Source organism: Ranitomeya imitator, chromosome 4 (assembly GCF_032444005.1).
Source record: "Ranitomeya imitator isolate aRanImi1 chromosome 4, aRanImi1.pri, whole genome shotgun sequence".
NCBI classification, from domain to species: domain Eukaryota; kingdom Metazoa; phylum Chordata; class Amphibia; order Anura; family Dendrobatidae; genus Ranitomeya; species Ranitomeya imitator.
Window position 1 is genome coordinate 203402140 of NC_091285.1, and position 20114 is coordinate 203422253.

The window sequence follows — 20114 nt, forward strand, 5'->3', positions numbered from 1 at the left end:
TAACTGATGATTTTTCAAAGACTCTTCTGAATGCGGCGTCACTAACATTAACCAGAAAAACTTTTTTACATTGTTACGAATCCAATGCTCATATATCATATATTGCTGGCTAATTATTTGTCCTTAGATCCAAGACATTTCACGTACTTGCTATAGATTTTTAACATTTTCTGAGAAGAGATTTACAGAAATATAATCTAGAAAACTGAAGGACATTGCTATTATGTATAAAGAATACAGAGCTTGTGGCACTACTTCCATAATATCAAAAAAATAACAAACCATAAAAAATATTCCAGAAGCAGACACTATAAGTCTGCTGCATTTATCTGTAAAGGCTTGGTAAGGCTCTGGCTTTCCTGAAATTGGGTTCATACGTTCTTTTTTTGAGTATTTGGCTTCAAATTGAGGACGGATTTCTTCCTGTGTAAAGAAAGGATGTAAATATTTATATACATATATAGTTTATTTCACATTGCTATTTTTCAAATTTTAAATAAAATGATGCTATATTGATACAACAGTCAGTCTAAGGCCGGCTTCACACTTGCGAGTTTTACGGACGTAAGAGCGCAGAAACTACGTCCGTAAAACTCGCAAAAAAAAAGGCACAATTATTCTCTATGCCCCTGCTCCTATCTGCCGTATTTTACTGATCAGTATTATACGGCTTTCTACGGCCGTACAAAATCGCAGCATGCTGCGTTTGTCACCGTACTGCACAAGAAATACGCCAATGAAAGTCTATGGAAGCGTGAAAAATACGGATTTCACACGGACAAGCAGTGTGACTTGCGAGAAATACGCAGCGGTGTTAGAGAGAAAAGCCGGTAATTCAGTGCGGTGTACAGTAAAATCACACTGACAGCTTACAGTCCAATAGGTAGAATAAATGTGTACACATAGAATAGGTATATATATATATATATATATATGTCAGTGAGACACATATATGTATATATATTACTATTTATTCCAGCGCTATACAGCTTGAAAGCCGGTAATTCAATTACCGGCTTTTTCTTTCTCCTTCCTAAAACCCGACATGATTTGAGACATGGTTTACATACAGTAAACCATGTCTTCTCTCCATTTTTTTTGCAGATTCCACACTACTAATGTCAGTAGTGTGTATCTGCAAAATTTGGCCGTTCTAGCTCTTAAAATAAAGGTTTAAATGGCGTAAAAAATTGGCGTGGGCTCCCGCGCAATTTTTTCCGCCAGAGTAGTAAAGCCAGTGACTGAGGGCAGATATTAATAGCCTGGAGAGGGTCCATGGTTATTGGCCCCCCCCTGGCTAAAAATATCTGCCCCCAGCCACCCCAGAACAGGCACATCTGGAAGATGCGCCTATTCTGGCACTTGGCCACTCTCTTCCCATTCCCGTGTAGCGGTGGGATATGGGGTAATGAAGGGTTAATGCCACCTTGCTATTGTAAGGTGACATTAAGCCTAATTGATAATGGAGAGGCGTCAATTATGACACCTATCCATTATTAATCCAATTGAATGAAAGGGTTAAATAAAACACAAACACATTATTTAAAATTATTTTAATGAAATAAAAACAATGGTTATTGGAGTATTTTATTCTACGCCCAATCCAGTCACTGAAGACCCTCGTTCTGTGAAAGAAAAAACATAATAAACCAACAATATACTTACCCTCCGCAGATCTGTAACGTCCAACGATGTAAATCCTTCTGAAGGGGTTAAAACATTTTGCAGCAAGGAGCTTTGCTAATGCAGGCTGCTCCTCGCTGCAAAACCCCGGGGAATGAGTCTAAATATAGATCAATGAGCTATATTTAGCTTCATTTGCGGTGAGGCGCCCTCTGCTGGATGTTCATAGATCGTGGGAAATTTCCTAGAAAGCTCCCAGGCTTTCTAGGCAAGTTCCCACGATCTATAAACAGCCAGCAGAGGGCGCCTCACCGCAAATGAAGCTAAATATAGCTCATTGATCTATATTTAGACTCATTCCCCGGGGTTTTGCAGCGAGGAGCAGCCTGCATTAGCAAAGCTCCTTGCTGCAAAATGTCTTAACCCCTTCAGAAGGATTTACATCGTTGGACGTTACAGATCTGCGGAGGGTAAGTATATTGTTGGTTTATTATGTTTTTTCTTTCACAGAACGAGGGTCTTCAGTGACTGGATTGGGCGTAGAATAAAATACTCCAACAACCATTGTTTTTATTTCATTAAAATAGTTTTAAATAATGTGTTTGTGTTTTATTTAACCCTTTACTACAATTGGATTAATAATGGATAGGTGTCATAATTGACGCCTCTCCGTTATTAATTAGGCTTAATGTCACCTTACAATAGCAAGGTGGCATTAACCCTTCATTACCCCATATCCCACCGCTACACGGGAATGGGAAGAGAGTGGCCAAGTGCCAGAATAGGCGCATCTTCCAGATGTGCCTTTTCTGGGGTGGCTGGGGGCAGATATTTTTAGCCAGGGGGGGGCCAATAACCGTGGACCCTCTCCAGGCTATTAATATCTGCCCTCGGTCACTGGCTTTACTACTCTGGCGGAGAAAATTGAGCGGGAGCCCACGCCAATTTTTTCCGCCATTTAACCCTTTATTTTAAGAGCTAGAACGGCCAAATTTTGCAGATACACACTACTGACATTAGTAGTGTGGAATCTGCAAAAAAAATGGAGAGAAGACATGGTTTACTGTATGTAAACCATGTCTCAAATCATGTCGGGTTTTAAGAAGGAGAAAGAAAAAGCCGGTAATTGAATTACCGGCTTTCAAGCTGTATAGCACTGGAATAAATATTAATATATATACATATATGTGTCTAATGACATATATATATATATATATATATATATATATATATATATATATAGACAGTATATATATATATTTTTTTTTCTTTTTGGGACACATGGATCATTTCTATAGCGGTATGTTGGTTTTGCAAGCCTGCGAGAAAACCACGCAGTACGGATGCCATACGGATTACATACGGAGGATGCCATGCGCAAAAAACGCTGACACACCCTGCCTACGGAGGAGCTACGGACCACTATTTTCGGGACATTTCAGCGTATTACGGCCGTAATATACGGACCGTATTTTCATACGCTGAGTGTGAAGCCGGCCTAATAAGTAGTTATGAAAATCTCTTCTGGTGTGGATAAAAGGGTTCCCTCCCTAAAGAAGTGGTGTTTAAAATTAAAAAAAAAAAAGGTTGTCAAGGATGCAAATAAAGTATCTACAGAATCATAGGCAAGTTGAGATAAGCTGGGTGATGGTAACCAAACAGACAGCGGAGAGAGACCCCATGCGTATCGCCACTACGGATGTGGCATCATCAGGGGTACGATTTACCCCCTTTTAGGCCGGCGTCACACACAGCGTAAAACAATACGGTCCGTATATTACGGCAGTAATACGCTGAAATGTCCCGAAAATAGTGGTCCGTAGCTCCTCCGTAGGCAGGGTGTGTCAGCGTTTTTTGCGCATGGCATCCTCCGTATGTAATCCGTATGGCATCCGTACTGCGTGGTTTTCTCGCAGGCTTGCAAAACCAACATACCGCTATAGAAATGATCCATGTGTCCCAAAAAGAAAAAAAAATATATATATATACTGTCTATATATATATATATATATATATATATATATATGTCAGTAGACACATATATGTATATATATTAATATTTTTTCCAGCGCTATACAGCTTGAAAGCCGGTAATTCAATTACCGGCTTTTTCTTTCTCCTTCCTAAAACCCGACATGATTTGAGACATGGTTTACATACAGTAAACCATGTCTTCTCTCCATTTTTTTTGCAGATTCCACACTACTAATGTCAGTAGAGTGTATCTGCAAAATTTGGCCGTTCTAGCTCTTAAAATAAAGGGTTAAATGGCGGAAAAAATTGGCGTGGGCTCCCGCGCAATTTTCTCCGCCAGAGTAGTAAAGCCAGTGACTGAGGGCAGATATTAATAGCCTGGAGAGGGTCCATGGTTATTGGCCCCCCCCCCTGGCTAAAAATATCTGCCCCCAGCCACCCCAGAAAAGGCACATCTGGAAGATGCGCCTATTCTGGCACTTGGCCACTCTCTTCCCATTCCCGTGTAGCGGTGGGATATGGGGTAATGAAGGATTAATGCCACCTTGCTATTGTAAGGTGACATTAAGCCTAATTAATAATGGAGAGGCGTCAATTATGACACCTATCCATTATTAATCCAATTGTAGTAAAGGGTTAAATAAAACACAAACACATTATTTAAAATTATTTTAATGAAATAAAAACAATGGTTGTTGGAGTATTTTATTGTACGCCCAATCCAGTCACTGAAGACCCTCGTTCTGTGAAAGAAAAAACATAATAAACCAACAATATACTTACCCTCCGCAGATCTGTAACGTCCAACGATGTAAATCCTTCTGAAGGGGTTAAAACATTTTGCAGCAAGGAGCTTTGCTAATGCAATGCTACTCCTCGCTGCAAAACCCCGGGGAATGAGTCTAAATATAGATCAATGAGCTATATTTAGCTTCATTTGCGGTGAGGCGCCCTCTGCTGGATGTTCATAGATCGTGGGAACTTACCTAGAAAGCTCCCAGGCTCCCAGGCTTTCTAGGAAAGTTCCCACGATCTATGAACATCCAGCAGAGGGCGCCTCACCGCAAATGAAGCTAAATATAGCTCATTGATCTATATTTAGACTCATTCCCCGGGGTTTTGCAGCGAGGAGTAGCATTGCATTAGCAAAGCTCCTTGCTGCAAAATGTTTTAACCCCTTCAGAAGGATTTACATCGTTGGACGTTACAGATCTGCGGAGGGTAAGTATATTGTTGGTTTATTATGTTTTTTCTTTCACAGAACGAGGGTCTTCAGTGACTGGATTGGGCGTACAATAAAATACTCCAACAACCATTGTTTTTATTTCATTAAAATAATTTTAAATAATGTGTTTGTGTTTTATTTAACCCTTTACTACAATTGGATTAATAATGGATAGGTGTCATAATTGACGCCTCTCCATTATTAATTAGGCTTAATGTCACCTTACAATAGCAAGGTGGCATTAACCCTTCATTACCCCATATCCCACTGCTACACGGGAATGGGAAGAGAGTGGCCAAGTGCCAGAATAGGCGCATCTTCCAGATGTGCCTTTTCTGGGGTGGCTGGGGGCAGATATTTTTAGCCGGGGGGGGCCAATAACCATGGACCCTCTCCAGGCTATTAATATCTGCCCTCAGTCACTGGCTTTACTACTCTGGCGGAGAAAATTGCGCGGGAGCCCACGCCAATTTTTTCCGCCATTTAACCCTTTATTTTAAGAGCTAGAACGGCCAAATTTTGTAGATACACACTACTGACATTAGTAGTGTGGAATCTGCAAAAAAAATGGAGAGAAGACATGGTTTACTGTATGTAAACCATGTCTCAAATCATGTCGGGTTTTAGGAAGGAGAAAGAAAAAGCCGGTAATTGAATTACCGGCTTTCAAGCTATATAGCGCTGGAATAAATATTAATATATATACATATATGTGTCTCACTGACATATATATATATATACCTATTCTATGTGTACACATTTATTCTACCTATTCTACTGTAAGCTGTCAGTGTGATTTTACTGTACACCGCACTGAATTGCCGGCTTTTCTCTCTAACAGCGCTGCGTATTTCTCGCAAGTCACACTGCTTGTCCGTGTGTAATCCGTATTTTTCACGCTTCCATAGACTTTCATTGGCGTATTTCTTGCGCAGTACGGTGACAAACGCAGCATGCTGCGATTTTGTACGGCCGTAGAAAGCCGTATAATACTGATCAGTAAAATACGGCAGATAGGAGCAGAGGCATAGAGAATAATTGTGCCGTATTTTTTGCGAGTTTTACGGACGTAGTTTCTGCGCTCTTACGTCCGTAAAACTCGCATGTGTGACGCCGGCCTTAGACATTTGTGCTGATTTAACATTTTGGGTGTATCTAATTTAATATTTGCCTTCAAAACAGCATCAAAGCTTCAATTCTTCTATGTACACTTGCACACAGTTTTTTTTTAAAGAAATCAGTAAGGAGATTGTTCCAAACATCTTGGAGAACTTACTACAGATCTGTGGATGTAGGATTGCACAAATCCTTCTTTTTCTTCATTTTATCCCACATAGTCATGATGATGTTGAGATCAGGTCACTGTGGGGGCCATATCATCAATTCCAAGGCTCCTTGTTTTTCTTCACACTGAAAATTTTTTGGCCTGCTTATTTCATTTTTTGGTCTGCTGCAGAATAAATTTGGATCCAATCACATGCTTTCATTATGGTATTGCCTGAAGGATAAGAATTAGTGATGAGCGAGTACACTCGTTGCTTGGGTTTTCCTGAGCATGCTCGGGTAGTCTCCGAGTATTTGTTAGTGCTCGGAGATTTAGTTTACCTCGCCTCAGCTGCATGATTTATGGTTGCTAGACAGCCTGAATACATGTGAGGAATGCCTGTTTGTTAGGGAATTCCCACATGTGTTCAGGCTGTCCAGCAACCGTAAATCATGCAGCCGAGGTGATGAAAACTAAATCTCCGAGCACTAACAAATACTTGAAGACCACCCAAGCGTGCTCGAGAAAACCCGAGCAACGAGTATACTCGCTCATCACTAATAAGAATCTGACCGTATATCTTAGCTACTATCTTCATTGTGTAAAGTAGAACAAGAAGTCTGGAAAGTGATGATATGGCCCCCACCAGAGCTCTGATCTCAACATCATGGAGTCTGTTTCTAATTGCATGAAGAGACAGAAGGATTGATGCAAGCCTGTATACACAGAAGATCTGTGGTTAGTTCTCCAAGATGTTTAGAACCCCCTCCCTGCTAAACTTCTTCAAAACCTGTGTGCCAGTGCATCTACAATAATGGATGCTGTTTTGCAGGTAATGAGTGTTCAGTGTGACACCAAATATGAATTTGATGTGGATTTCTCTTTTGTTCTTTCACTTTACATTCTGTTAATTGATAAATATAAACTATTAAAGATTTCTATTCTTATTAACATTGCACATTTTTTCCACACTTGCCTAAAACTTTTGCTCGGAACTCTATGTGTTACATATTACTAATGCAGCACCAGATCCTATACTATATTATAGATTATTGAAACTTATTAAATAGGTACGTGCCCTGTTTTACTCTTACCTCCTCTTCTTCCCAGTCTATTAAATCCCAGTCATAAGCAATCACAGCTCGCCTTCGTTTCCAAAACTCCAGAAAAACAGTAGCTAAAAATAATGGAAAGATTTGTAAATTGAACTTTACAATTACATTTTCAAAGGTCTTTTTTGTAATATAATGAATTCCCTTGGACTGTAAAGTTCAGTTGGTGTTCTCCTAATGTACTTACCCCAAACTGCCATAAAAACTGCAAAGAATACAGTTGCTCCATTGTCAAAGAGATGGGTAACCTGAAATAGAACAGTAATGATAGCAATATTTATCCACACATGATCATAAGCCTATAATTTTTTCTGTGTTGTATTTTTATGAATCCGACACTCCAATTTAAAGGGAACCGGTCAGGTTCCTTTACTATTCTCAACTGCTTTTATAGCGGTATGGGAACCTGTCATTGAATTCATCCTGCTGAAACCACGGGCAGAATAGATCAGAGTCTGACCACATTATTGCAGGCAGGAATATTTCTCTCTGAAACAGTCCAGTGTTTCAGACAAAGCATGGTCTGATGAGCCCACACTGCTCTACAGGACGGACAGGTCTCTCTAATGTGTGTACATAGGGAGAGATCTGGCAATCTCCTAGAGCAGTGCGAAGAAGCCACTTCGGGGTCTAGTTAGTGTCCTCTCTGCTTATGGTCCCCAGCCGGCTTTTCAAACTATGTATTCCCTGAAATAATGGAGCGCTTCAGAGAAAAGCAAACATGCAGTCAGGCTTTGGTTCATGCTACCCATGGCTTGGGCAGCATTAATCGACTGACAGATTCCATTCAATCTGATAAGGTTGTCTATGTAATTGCTAATACAGCAGTGTTTGAATAATAAACTTTCCTTTATGAGCTAATGAGGCCGGACTAGTCCAGTGAGGCTTTTTTTGTCCCAATCTCTAGCTGTGATTGACACTCCTTGTTATCATATGACCATAATGCAGGCTTTCAGTCATACCCATGGAGGCAGGACTGGTACGGAGGAGAGAAGATGGTCCTCCATGGGACTGGTTTTTCCTCCAATAATAAGAATACATACCGTACTTGTTCTTCACACTGCAGTGTTAGTAATCACATAAAACACCTTATGTGATTAAAGAATTCTGCACCAAAAACACTATAGTAGAACTTGAGGTCAGTCTGCAAACCTGATAAGTTTATTTTAATATTAAGAGTTTGGCGGAGTTGTTAACTAATAAAGCTCCATGAGAAAACTAATTATTGCTTTATGTTCAAATGTCCGTTTGAGATTTCAGTTTGTCTTTTATGTTTCAGGAGCAGACAAATGAAATTCATGGCCAAAATGGATTTGTTTGTTAACTCATGCAAAGCGTGGCAGGGGAGCACCATTGATTAGTGGCTCTGTTTGGTATTAGTTTTTTAGAAAGAAACTGACAGGAAACAGAAACCAAACCAAAGCTAGATGACCCACATAGTAATCAATGGACGCCTCCGTTTCCGTCTGCATCAGTTCACAAATCGGTTTGTTTTGGGCATGAATTCCATTTGTACGTTTCTAAAAACCAAACATACGAATGCAATTTCCATGTGAGAACTTAGCCTTACTAAATTTGCTGAATATGACACTAATTAAAATTAGTTCTACTCAAAGCTTCTAGAATAAGTGGCGATGTCTCCTCTTGTAGTGAATACAGACATGTACGATCACTGAGACTACAAAAGGGTGGAATAGACAATCAGAGTCAATCTTACATACAAAGAGGACAATGTGGATAGATTGAAGCACTGAAGCTTAAAGGGATTTTTCTATGACCAAAGTTAATTTTAATCAACACTTTCATCACTAAACCGTGGAATAATAATAATTTCCACAATTGGATGTGTTTAAAAAAAATGTTCCTGTGCTGAGATAATCTTATAAATGTGCCCCTGCTGTGTACTGTGTAATGGCTGTGTCTGACCGTGCAGGAACATGGTCTGATCATTCCACATCTCTTGGGCAAGGGGTAAACAAAAGATCATGCAGACATTACTGCATGAGATCACAGCTGATTCTTTCTGTGAGGTAAACCATTGTTTGAAGATGGACAGAAAAATGTTTTACCTCACAAAAAGAAATATTTTCGATCCCATGCTGTAATGTCTGTATACTCTGTTTTGTGTCCTCCCCTGCCCAGGAGCTGTCGTATGATTAGACCATGTCCCTGTACAGTTAGACACGGCCATTACACGGTACACAGCAGGGGCACTGTTATAATTATCTCAGCACAGGAACATTTTTTTAAACACCTTCAATTGTGGAACTTATTTATATTCCATGTTCTGTTAATTAAAATGTATTTTGTTTGTGAGGAAAAAACATTTAAAAGTAGAAACCATTTTTCTCACATTCACTTGGGTGTTGATTCATCAATTAAAGATAAGACCATTCTTCCATTTTGTCTGGTGGTTTGCATACTCAACAGCAATCCTAATGTTCTGCTCTTTAGCAACTTATGCACAGAGATCATACTCATTTTTTTTTACAACAGGGTAAAACTGCTCCTCAACATTTTTGAGGACTATTTTAACCCAAGGAAGAGTATGTGATGTGTGGTTTGGACATGGATTCACACCTAATTAATGACATGAATGATGTTGTAGGACAGAGGTTTGTAAACGACATTAATATTATAGGATCTATGTCACTTTATAAAGTGTGCCTCAGCTTTGACTTCACCATGTGTTTTTGAAAGGACATCACTGTTGCCCCAGCCAGTAATTGCTCTGACTAATGCTTTGATATGGACATAATGGTGCATTTAGATGATTTCTGGCATTAACGCACCTTAATGAGAACCAAATTACTAAATACAAGTTGCTTGTTTACGAACTGTATATATCAGCCAACAAACAATGATAGGGATAGAATGGCCACTAATACGAGCCGGGGTATGCTTGACACATTGTATTAGACAACAGGGGAAAGTTGACCTTTTGTTTCAAATTTCCGACTGCCAAATTTCAAGCTGTTGTTTTACCGACTGGGAGCACAACTTGTCCCCAGCCCATCCTGCCTCTGAGCACAAGTCTTACGCACGTAGTAATATGCATGAGACTTAAGACGTAAAATAATCCTTAAAGGCGTAAATAATTCCTTTACAGGCGTTAATGAGAACTCTGCTCATGCCAGTTGCACTAAATTTGGCCTTGTACAGAGTCCGTAAAGATCAAAGTGGTTGTGTAGGCTCAAATTAAAATTCTGCAGTCTCTCAATGTGATGCCTAGTCTCATCCCGTCTTTCTCAATTATTTTCTTTGGAGAGAACCCGGCACATGACAATTCATATTCATATGGTCACATATGACCTACAACTCGCACAGGGAATACAGGGGAGTCGTTACAATGTGTGCAACGCACACAATCACAATCCAGAAGTCTGTAGTCACACAGAGTGACTGCAGACAAACTCTTTGACAAAATGTGAGATGTGAGGGCACTTCAGAAGGTTCAATATAAAGAATAGATCAGCGGCGGAATGTGTAGGAGAGGTGAGTATTGCGATTTTTTTATCAATGAGTATATTGTGGTGACCATAATACTGCGTAGAGGACTATGGGGAGTGCATTATACTGTTCGGACTGTGAGGAGTGCTTTATACTGTATGGAGTACTATGGGGAGTGCATCTTACTATGTAGAGGACTATGGGGAGTACATTGTACTATATGGAAGACTATGGGGGTGCATTATACTATATGGAGGATTATGGGTTGAAGTATACTATATGGAGGATTATAGAGTAAAGTATTCAATACGGAAGATTATGGGGCCCATTAAATTATATTGAGGACTATGGGGAGTGCATTTTACTGTATGTAGAAATATGGGGTGCATTATATTATATGGAGGACTATGGGGAGTGTATTATACTATAAGGAAGACTATAGGGTGCATTATATTATATGAAGGACTATGAGGTGTACATTCTACTGTATGGAGGACTATGGGGAGTGTATTATAATATATGGAGAATGATTGGGTGAATTATACTATATGGAGGATTATGGGGTGAAGTATGAGGTGAAGTATAAAATATGGAAAACTATGGGGCCCATTATATTATATGGAAGACTATGAGGAGTGCATTATACTGTATGGAGAAATATGGGGTGCATTATACTATATGGAGGACTATGGGAGTGTATTATACTATGAAGAAGACTATTGGGTGCATTATATTATATGAAGGACTATGGGGAGTGCATTCTAATATATGAAGGACTATGGGGCACATTCTACTATATGAAGGGCTATGGGGTGTAGTATACTATCTGAAGGACTATGGAGTGAAGTATACTACATGGAGGACTATGGAAAGTTCATAATAATATATGGAGGATTATCTAGGGTGCAATATTTTGTATTGAGGACATTATACTATATGGAGTATTATGGGGAGTGTATTAGACTATATGGAGGACTATGATGGTGCATTACACTATATGGAGGATGATGGGGAGTGGATTATACTATATGAGGACTATGGGGAGTGCATTATACTAAATAGAGGATTATGGGGTGCAGCATATGGAGGACTATGTGGCTCATTATACTATATGGAGAACTATAAGAGAGCTATTATAATATATGGAGGTTTATGTGGGGGCCATGATAACATTTGGAGGGCTATGTGGTAGCCTTTGTACTTTATGGAGGGCTATGTGGGGGGCACTGTATTGTATGCAAGCAATTATACAGTGTGAAGGGTTGTGTGGGGTCCATCATACTGTGTGGAAGGCTTTGTGGAGGCCATTATTCTGTTTGGAGGGCTAGCTGGGGCCATTACTGTTATGAACTGGTGGTTTAGGAGCAACATGGGACGAGCTCTGAAGGAGGTGGTACCTCTACTGACCGCAGTCCCTAAGCTCAACACAACACTAGAAGTAGCCGTGGGATGCTCCTGTCACTCTCTAGACACCTCGTCACAGCCTGAGAACTAACTACCCCTAAAGATAGAAACAGGAAAACTATCTTGCCTCAGAGAAAATCCCCAAAGGATAGATAGCCCCCCACAAGTAATGACTGTGAGTGGAGAGGGAAAAGACATACACAGAATGAAACCAGGATGTAGCACAGGAAGCCAGTCTAGCTAGATAGATAGGACAGGATAGAATACTGTGCGGTCAGTATTAAAAACTACAAAAATCCACACAGAGTTTACAAAAATCTCCACACCTGACTAAAGGTGTGGAGGGTAAATCTGCTTCCCAGAGCTTCCAGCTTAACTGAATTAATCCATACTAACAAGCTGGACAAAACATAGAATGCACAGAACGAATAAGTCCACAACATGTGGACAGAAAAGAGCAAAGCAAGGACTTAACTTTGCTGAACTGGTCAGGATATCAGGGAAATCCAAGAGAGATGTGAATCCAACCAGGAACCATTGACAAGTGACACTGGCTGAAGGAAAGAGCCAGGCAAAAATAGCCGAGCAGAAAGACAATCAGTGGAAGCAGCTGCAGACTGCTAAATCCAAGGAGCAGCCATACCACTTAAAACCACTGGAGGGAGCCCAAGAGCAGAACTCACAAAAGTGCCACTTACAACCACCGGAGGGAGCCCAAGAGCGGAATTCACAACACATTACATAGTGTGATGAGTTGTGAGGCCATTATACTGTATGTAGGCTCAATATACTGCATGGAGGGCTGTGTGGGGGTTACAGCTGGGGGATCATACTGTGTTAGGTTCACCATACTTTGCCTGGGGAGTTGAAGTGGGGTACAGTAGGGTCATCATAGTGTGCATGTTGCGTGTACTGTGGAGGGATTCACTGTGGGGATATCATACCGTGTTCGTGGGGAACATTTGTTGGCATCATAATTTATGGATACAATGAAAGGGCAATAAGGGCAATCTACGGCTTCAGTAGGAGGGAAAGTACTTTATAAATGCTGCAAGGTTGTGACATGTGACATTGTGAGATTATAAAAAAAAGATGTTAAAGGCCTGATTTGTCGTTTTCATCCTAAGTCAGATACATCAGTGCAAAAAATAAAAATCAGAAAACAAACACTTAAATTAGTTTTCTGGGTGTTTTAAAAATTGGGCTAAGAACTGAAAATGTAAAATAAAAACAATAAAGATTACTTACTGCTTAAATTCTCCAGTGCTCCAGCGCTGCTTCTCCAATGGACCCCGTTGGTGAAGGAAGGAATGATTTACAGAGAAAAGCTACCGTATATGCTGTTCATAATATTTTGTAGGAGAGATTCTGTTTTTCCTGACTATTTTCCTAATTTGGTTGAAATTACAGTTGTTTATAATATTATAGATTTATTTTAGCTTCTTGTTGCTATAACATTATTGATTAACGTCTACTTCACAAGATTAGAGATCAGATTAGATTTCAGGCAAACGGCATTGCTATTCTCCCAGAGGGTATATGATTACCTTGGCATAGACGCAGCTGTCTGATAACCTCATATAGGGGCAGTATTTATCGCACAGTGGACACATGGTTACATTTGCGGCTTGGCAGATTTCTTTGCTATAAAACAGAAGAAGGAGACACAGATTGGCCGAGACTTATTTCTCCAGCTGGACTGAAGCAATTATGGCCTTAAAATCCTCTGCATGTAAGTATTTGAGGTCACACTGTAAAACATTGTCAAAGTGATCCCTGTAGTATAACGTCAAATGAGCTAATTGGTGTATAATGATTGTCCTACTTCTCTTCATTCAACGTGAAGTCATGTAAAAAGGAAGAACACTGTGATTCTGCAGAACACTCTTCTACTTCTAAGAGGTAAAGAGAGAAGAATGCAAAATGTGACTACCCAGATGAGAAACTGAACATATTAAAAAATTACTACTTGTAAATTCTAAGATAAAAGAATTGTTTTGCCAATTTTAAACATGCACTGTACTTTAAAGAGAACCTTTCACCAAATGTTTCATGAAGACCGGTCATACATCGTAATAGAGTCTACAGAGCAGAATAAAAGGTTTTTTGTTGTTTTCTTTTTCGTATTTTTTATTTTGTCTCTCCGTTTAAGAGATATTAGCAATCAAAGCATTTTGTACCTAATAAATTAATTTTCGTTAGTTCCAAGTGTGTGTAATCGGAGAGTTTCCATTGGGAATTTGTACTTCTTCCCCCTGTATGAAGTTGACTAATCATAAACAGGAGGCAACACACAGGGGAAAAATAACATCCCTCACAATAGCTCATCACAGACTACTCCTGTGTGAGATGTAATGACATCTTGATTTCACTGCAGAAGGATTACAAGTTGCCCTGACCACAACAGACATACTACTGACAATTTTGGGCTCTCATGTTAGTCAGCGTGGGAGGGAAGCAGCACAGCAAAAGTGACAGTGCTATGAGTGGAGAATAGCTGATAGAAACTTTTGTAATATTACACAACTAAACTCAGCTCTGCTGCCCTTCCTTCCGGAGGTGTATCTAGGTTTTTCAGCACCTGGTGCAAGAATTCAGTTTGGCGCCCCCCCCATCCCAAGCACATACGCGATTTACACACTTACAGTCATGTGCCAACAAGCTGCTCTCCCTAATTCAATCAGTGTTCAGTTAATACATGAAACTGAGAGAATACTTATAACTCATAGAAAAAAAAGAGTACAAGTCCAAAAGTGATAAAAATATAGTCAATTTTATTTGTACAATTTAACAATCAGTAACTTGATCTATCAAAAATACACTAATTTTATAGCATGCTCAGCAAGGGAACACAAACGGTACCAGACCTGTGTGACTTCCCACTGCTAAAAGTATATAGTAAAGTGCTATGTGCATAAATCCATATATATGGGAAACAAAAACCCATTCAGACCAAGTAGTAAAAATGTCTCGTATCACTCATCCTTGATTTAAGAGTATCTTATTAGTGAAACATATCCATCAAAAAAAATAGGCCCAAGGTTTTGTTCCTTACCCATGTAGAAGATGTGGGGAGATCACACAGTGCAGCCCCAACGCTGTGTCGTTACTGACTCGCTCCACCCTGATTGAAGAACCTACTTAAACTTGGCATTGCACTTCCTGCCTTGCGAGATTATTAAACTCCCAGCCTTTAGTCAAGCTTTGCTTTCACCTGGTGCTTCATTCCAAGATTATACTGCTGCTATAATGAACTGTCCCCTGGCTATTCCTGGCTACTATATTGCTGCTCTGTGTACTGACCTATGGCTATTCCTGACTACGCAACCTGCTGATCATTTAACTACATTGCTGCTCAGTGTACTGACCCCTGGCTATCCCTGACTATGGTACCTGCCACTGATTCCCCTAGTGGTTGCAATACCACTATTCCAAGCCAGGTCAGTCCATAACAAAAAGTATGCGATTTGTATACTTCTATTCACATTCTAACGAGACATGTCCAGCCTCGCTCAATTCATTTTCATTGAGTGAGCCCACATATGTCTAGTTGGCTCATGACCATGTATATGCAAATCGCTGACACCAGAGAATCCTGAAAGCGTGCAGTGCACATTGTGAGAATTCAGAAGTCTGCAGTAACATAGAATGACTGCAGACTCATCACAAGCTCGATTTTAGTCATTCTTTCTTCATCTTTTCCTGACTTCATGATTACTTTTCACAGCCACAGCTTGTCTCTGCAGACTTCTCTGGTCTCTTACAGCACATCCCCACACGATGCCATTAAAAATAGCAGTATCATTATAATGCTCCTTAATAAAAATATCTGCCCTACACTGAGCCCTTGAAGAAACAATTGCTTCTCACTATATGAGCCACACACTGTCCCTCCTATGATACATGCCCCAACTCCCCATACTGTGTCTGCACCCATACCATCACCCTCGCTCCCCATACATTCATCCCCTCGCTCCTTATAATGTGTCCACACCCATCCACCACTCACCATACTGTGCTTGCATGCATTCCCATCACCCTCCCTCCCTATACATTCTTCTTCTTGCTCCTCATACTATGTCTGCACCCATTCCCCACTCACCATACCGTGTCTGCACCCATCCCCCACTCACCATAATGTGACTGCATCCATGCCCTTCTCATACTGTTTCCTCATACATGCCCCCATCTATCATCTTGCTCCTTATACGGTATCAACAAATTTCTCCAGCTTCCCTCTCCCCATATTGTGTCCACACCATACCTTCCTCATCCCCAAAATGTGTCCTCAAATCATATTTCTTCTGCCTCCCAAAACTATGTCCTCAAATCCTATTTATTCTTCCACACACCATAAACTTTGTCCTCAAATCCTATTTTTTCTCACCCCACCTCCCATACTGCGGCCTACAATTCAATTTCTTCTAACCTCACCTCCCATGTTGTGGCTTCAAATCCTATTTCTTCTGCACCCAACCCCCATACTGTGGCCTCAAATCCTATTTCTTCTCCCCCACATCACAGACTGGACCTCAAATCCTATTTATTCTGTCCCCAGCCCACCATACTGTGGCCTCAAATCCTATTTCTTCTCCCTTCACCCTTCATACTGTGGCCTAAAATCCTATTTCTTCTCCCCCATCCCATATACTATGGACTCAAATCCTATTTCTTCTCACCCCACCCCTCTTATTGACTCATCAAATCCTATTTCTTCAACCCCCATCCCCCATACTGTGGCTTAAAATCTTATTTGTTCTGTCCCCACCCCCCATACTGTGGCCTCAAATCCTATTTCTTCTGCCCCAACCCCCATCACTGGGCCTCAAATCCTATTTCTTCTCCCCCATCCCCAGTACTGGGCCTCAAATCCTATTTATTCTGCCCTCACACTCCCCATACTGTGGCCTTAAATCCCATCTCTTCTGCCCCACCTCCCATACTGTGGCCTCAAGTCCTATTTCATCTGCACTCACCAGCCGCTGCAGCAAATCATCAGTGTCTTCAGCTCCACTGGAGCATTTACCACCGTTCGCACCTCTGCTGAACCGGCGAGTGACCCGGCAGTCAAAGCTCAAATTGTACTCTAATCTGAAAGATGCAAGTAAAATTGAACACTGGTAGCCAGTGCGCTGCAGCTTTTGGGAACCGCGGAGGCTGCAAAATATAGCCGCCGGGAAAGCACCTTGGACCACCGTGTCAGGTGGCCTGACAGCGCCTCTCCCTGCCAGCTGCGCCCAGGGCAGATGCCCTGCCTGTTCCCTCAGATATGCCTCTGCTTCCTTCCGCAATAACTGACATAACCTTATGTGAAAGGTGTTAGTCATCTGAACTCTACTACTAGCACTTTCTTGTCATGCAAACACTTTCTTGTCAAGCAAAAGATTAAACCAGGAGATCAGGGCTGTCTGTCATTACAGGGAACACACTGAGAAATCTGCTCTAAGCGATTGTGGGAAGTGTTCTTTTTCACCTGTGTGCTTATGATTGGACAACGTCATACAGGTGGTAAAAGTACATGCCCCCAATGAAAATGCTCTGATAATACTAACATGTACTTAGCAACAATTAACACATTAGCTGCCAAATATTTTGATTGCAAATATCTCCATAACAGAACAAATATTTTATTCTGCTCTGCGTCCAGTATTATATTGTCTGTGTCCCCTTTAAACTGATTATCTGTTTTTTTTTAAATTATAATAGATTGTTATCTGACTCTCAGCACCCCTGCAATCAGCTGGTATTGGATCAGTGAGTGTTTGACTCTTATCACCCTTGTTGATCATCTGCTGGAAAGGACTGTAGGACTTTTGTGATCACTGCATCCTTTTAATTGTTTACATTGCATATTACAAAGCTTCCTACTTGCACAAGCGGTGCTTTTTGTAATGGCTGTGTTAGGTATTGTGGCTTTATGACATTTGCAGAAATTCCGCAGCCCCTTCAAACATCTCATTGGTGTGGTGTTGAGAGTTGGGCAACAGGCAATCCAATATTAATGCCCTATCCTAAGGAATGAAAGACCATGCAAAAGCCTATTTAACACCTTTTTGTTCAATCACATGTAAGTGGCAAAAATTGACCCCAGATGATGACATAAGTTATTAAACTACTACCATTCTGAAAACTCTGTAATTACAATTAAGCGATGGAATACATTTATTCATATGAAAGGTAAATAGGCCTGCAGACATGCATTGAAAAATATAGATCTATTTTCCTAAGTATAGGTTTATAAAGCCCCTTTGTGGGATTTGTTCTTTTGGCAAAACTGACTGTTTTTGAAGAGTTTGTGGCCCGTGAGCAGAGTTGTGTAAACAGGTCTCATGTGTGTGGCTGAAGGTGAGAAGAGGCAGTTGTATTACTTACATTAAGGGGAACCTGTCACCCCGTTTTTTCAGATTGAGATATAAATACTGTTAAATAGGGTCTGCGCTGTGCGTTACAATAGTGTATGTAGTGTACCCTGATTCCCCACCTATGCTGCGAAATACATTACCAAAGTCGCCGTTTTCGCCTGTCAATCAGGCTGGTCAGGTCAGGTGGGCGTGGTGACATCGCTCTTTTCTTCCCCAGCTTTCCGTTGGTGGCGTAGTGGTGTGCGCATGTCGCAGTGACGAATCCACTGCGCGCACGTGAAGAAGCAGCGCACGATCTGCGCTATTACCCCCTATCATCGGTGGGGGCGGCCATCTTCCTGGGGCCGCGCGTGCGCAGATGGAATGCTCTGCTGCACGGGGCTTCAGGAAAATGGCCGCGGGATGCCGCGCGTGCGCAGAAGAGATCGCGGCGGCCATTTTCCCAAAGCCGAGATGCAAACTCGGCTTTGGGAGAATGGCCGCCGCGATCTCTTCGGCCATTTTCCAACGGAAAGCTGGGGAAGAAATGAGCGATGTCACCACGCCCACCTGACCTGACCAGCCTGATTGACAGGCGAAAACGGCGACTTTGGTAATGTATTTCGCAGCATAGGTGGGGAATCAGGGTACACTACATACACTATTGTAACGCACAGCGCAGGCCCTATTTAACAGTATTTTTATCTCAATCTGAAAAAACGGGGTGACAGGTTCCCTTTAAAGAGAGAGTGCTTCAATAAAAGTGATAGGCATAGTGCCCCCTAAGATGAGGCAGAGCTCCACCATAGAAGCTATAGTGCCAAAATAAGTAAGTCACATTACCCACAAAAAGATATCACCACTGTAGACTCAATATAAAATGAATCTATGCGCTAGATGTAATATACTGAAAAGTGAATCTTGCACATATTATCTCAGAAGGGTTACCTGACTTGACAGCTATCCAATGTAAACATTCCATATAAGAATACAAATAGTCCGATGATTGCCGCTGGGAATAACATTCCAGTATACCAACCCAGCCATGCAAAATATAAACCAATCTTTTCTCCAAAATACCTCCTGTAAGAAAACCAACAGAGGAAAAATGTACAAATTGTTATAATAAAATAGAATTTCCCAAAAGAAATACAATCTACAAGAGAAACACAAGACTCACTGTAAATCTGTCTCCGGGTAATCTAAAAATAACACTAAAATAAAAGTATCTGGAAATATATGCTCGAGTACTGTAGGTCTATCCCCTGGTGTTGTTACTATTATGCAACATAAATTATACCTCAGCATTAGTGATGAGACAACATACTCGGATAAGGAGTCATCCGAGCATGCTTGGGCGCTAACCGAGTGACTTTGGCGTGCTCGAATAATGTTCGAGTCCCAGCGCCTGTATGTCTCGCGGCTGTTCAACAATCGCAACACATGCAGGGATTACCTAACTAACTTGCAATCCCTGCATGTGTTGCGGCTGTTGATCAGACATGCAGCTGTGGGGACTCGAACATATTTTTCGAGATAATCGGTTAGCACACAAGCGTTCTCAGATAACACCTTATCCAAGCCCATCCGCTCATCACTACTCAAACAAGATCCAGCACTGAGCACCAGTAGTACTAATTGGCCCCGATTCATCAATACTGGCATTTTTCACACGGGTTGGGAGGAGAGTGGGGTGGAGTGTGGGACTCTTGATTCATTAA

At 41.0% G+C, this 20114-nt stretch overlaps 1 protein-coding gene across 3 annotated transcripts in view; it reads right to left on the reverse strand.

Annotated features, from left to right (window-relative positions):
* The window catches only part of ANO4 (anoctamin 4), a 412900-nt gene that overhangs the window by 48237 nt on the left and 344549 nt on the right, over nucleotides 1–20114 (reverse strand). For all 3 annotated transcript variants that reach the window (XM_069764298.1, XM_069764297.1, XM_069764299.1), the window contains 5 exons: nucleotides 19342–19476; nucleotides 13600–13696; nucleotides 7386–7446; nucleotides 7181–7263; nucleotides 283–423 (listed from right to left, as the gene is read on the reverse strand). In XM_069764298.1, the coding sequence (XP_069620399.1) occupies nucleotides 283–423; nucleotides 7181–7263; nucleotides 7386–7446; nucleotides 13600–13696; nucleotides 19342–19476 (517 nt within the window). The remainder of the gene's footprint in view (nucleotides 1–282; nucleotides 424–7180; nucleotides 7264–7385; nucleotides 7447–13599; nucleotides 13697–19341; nucleotides 19477–20114) is intronic.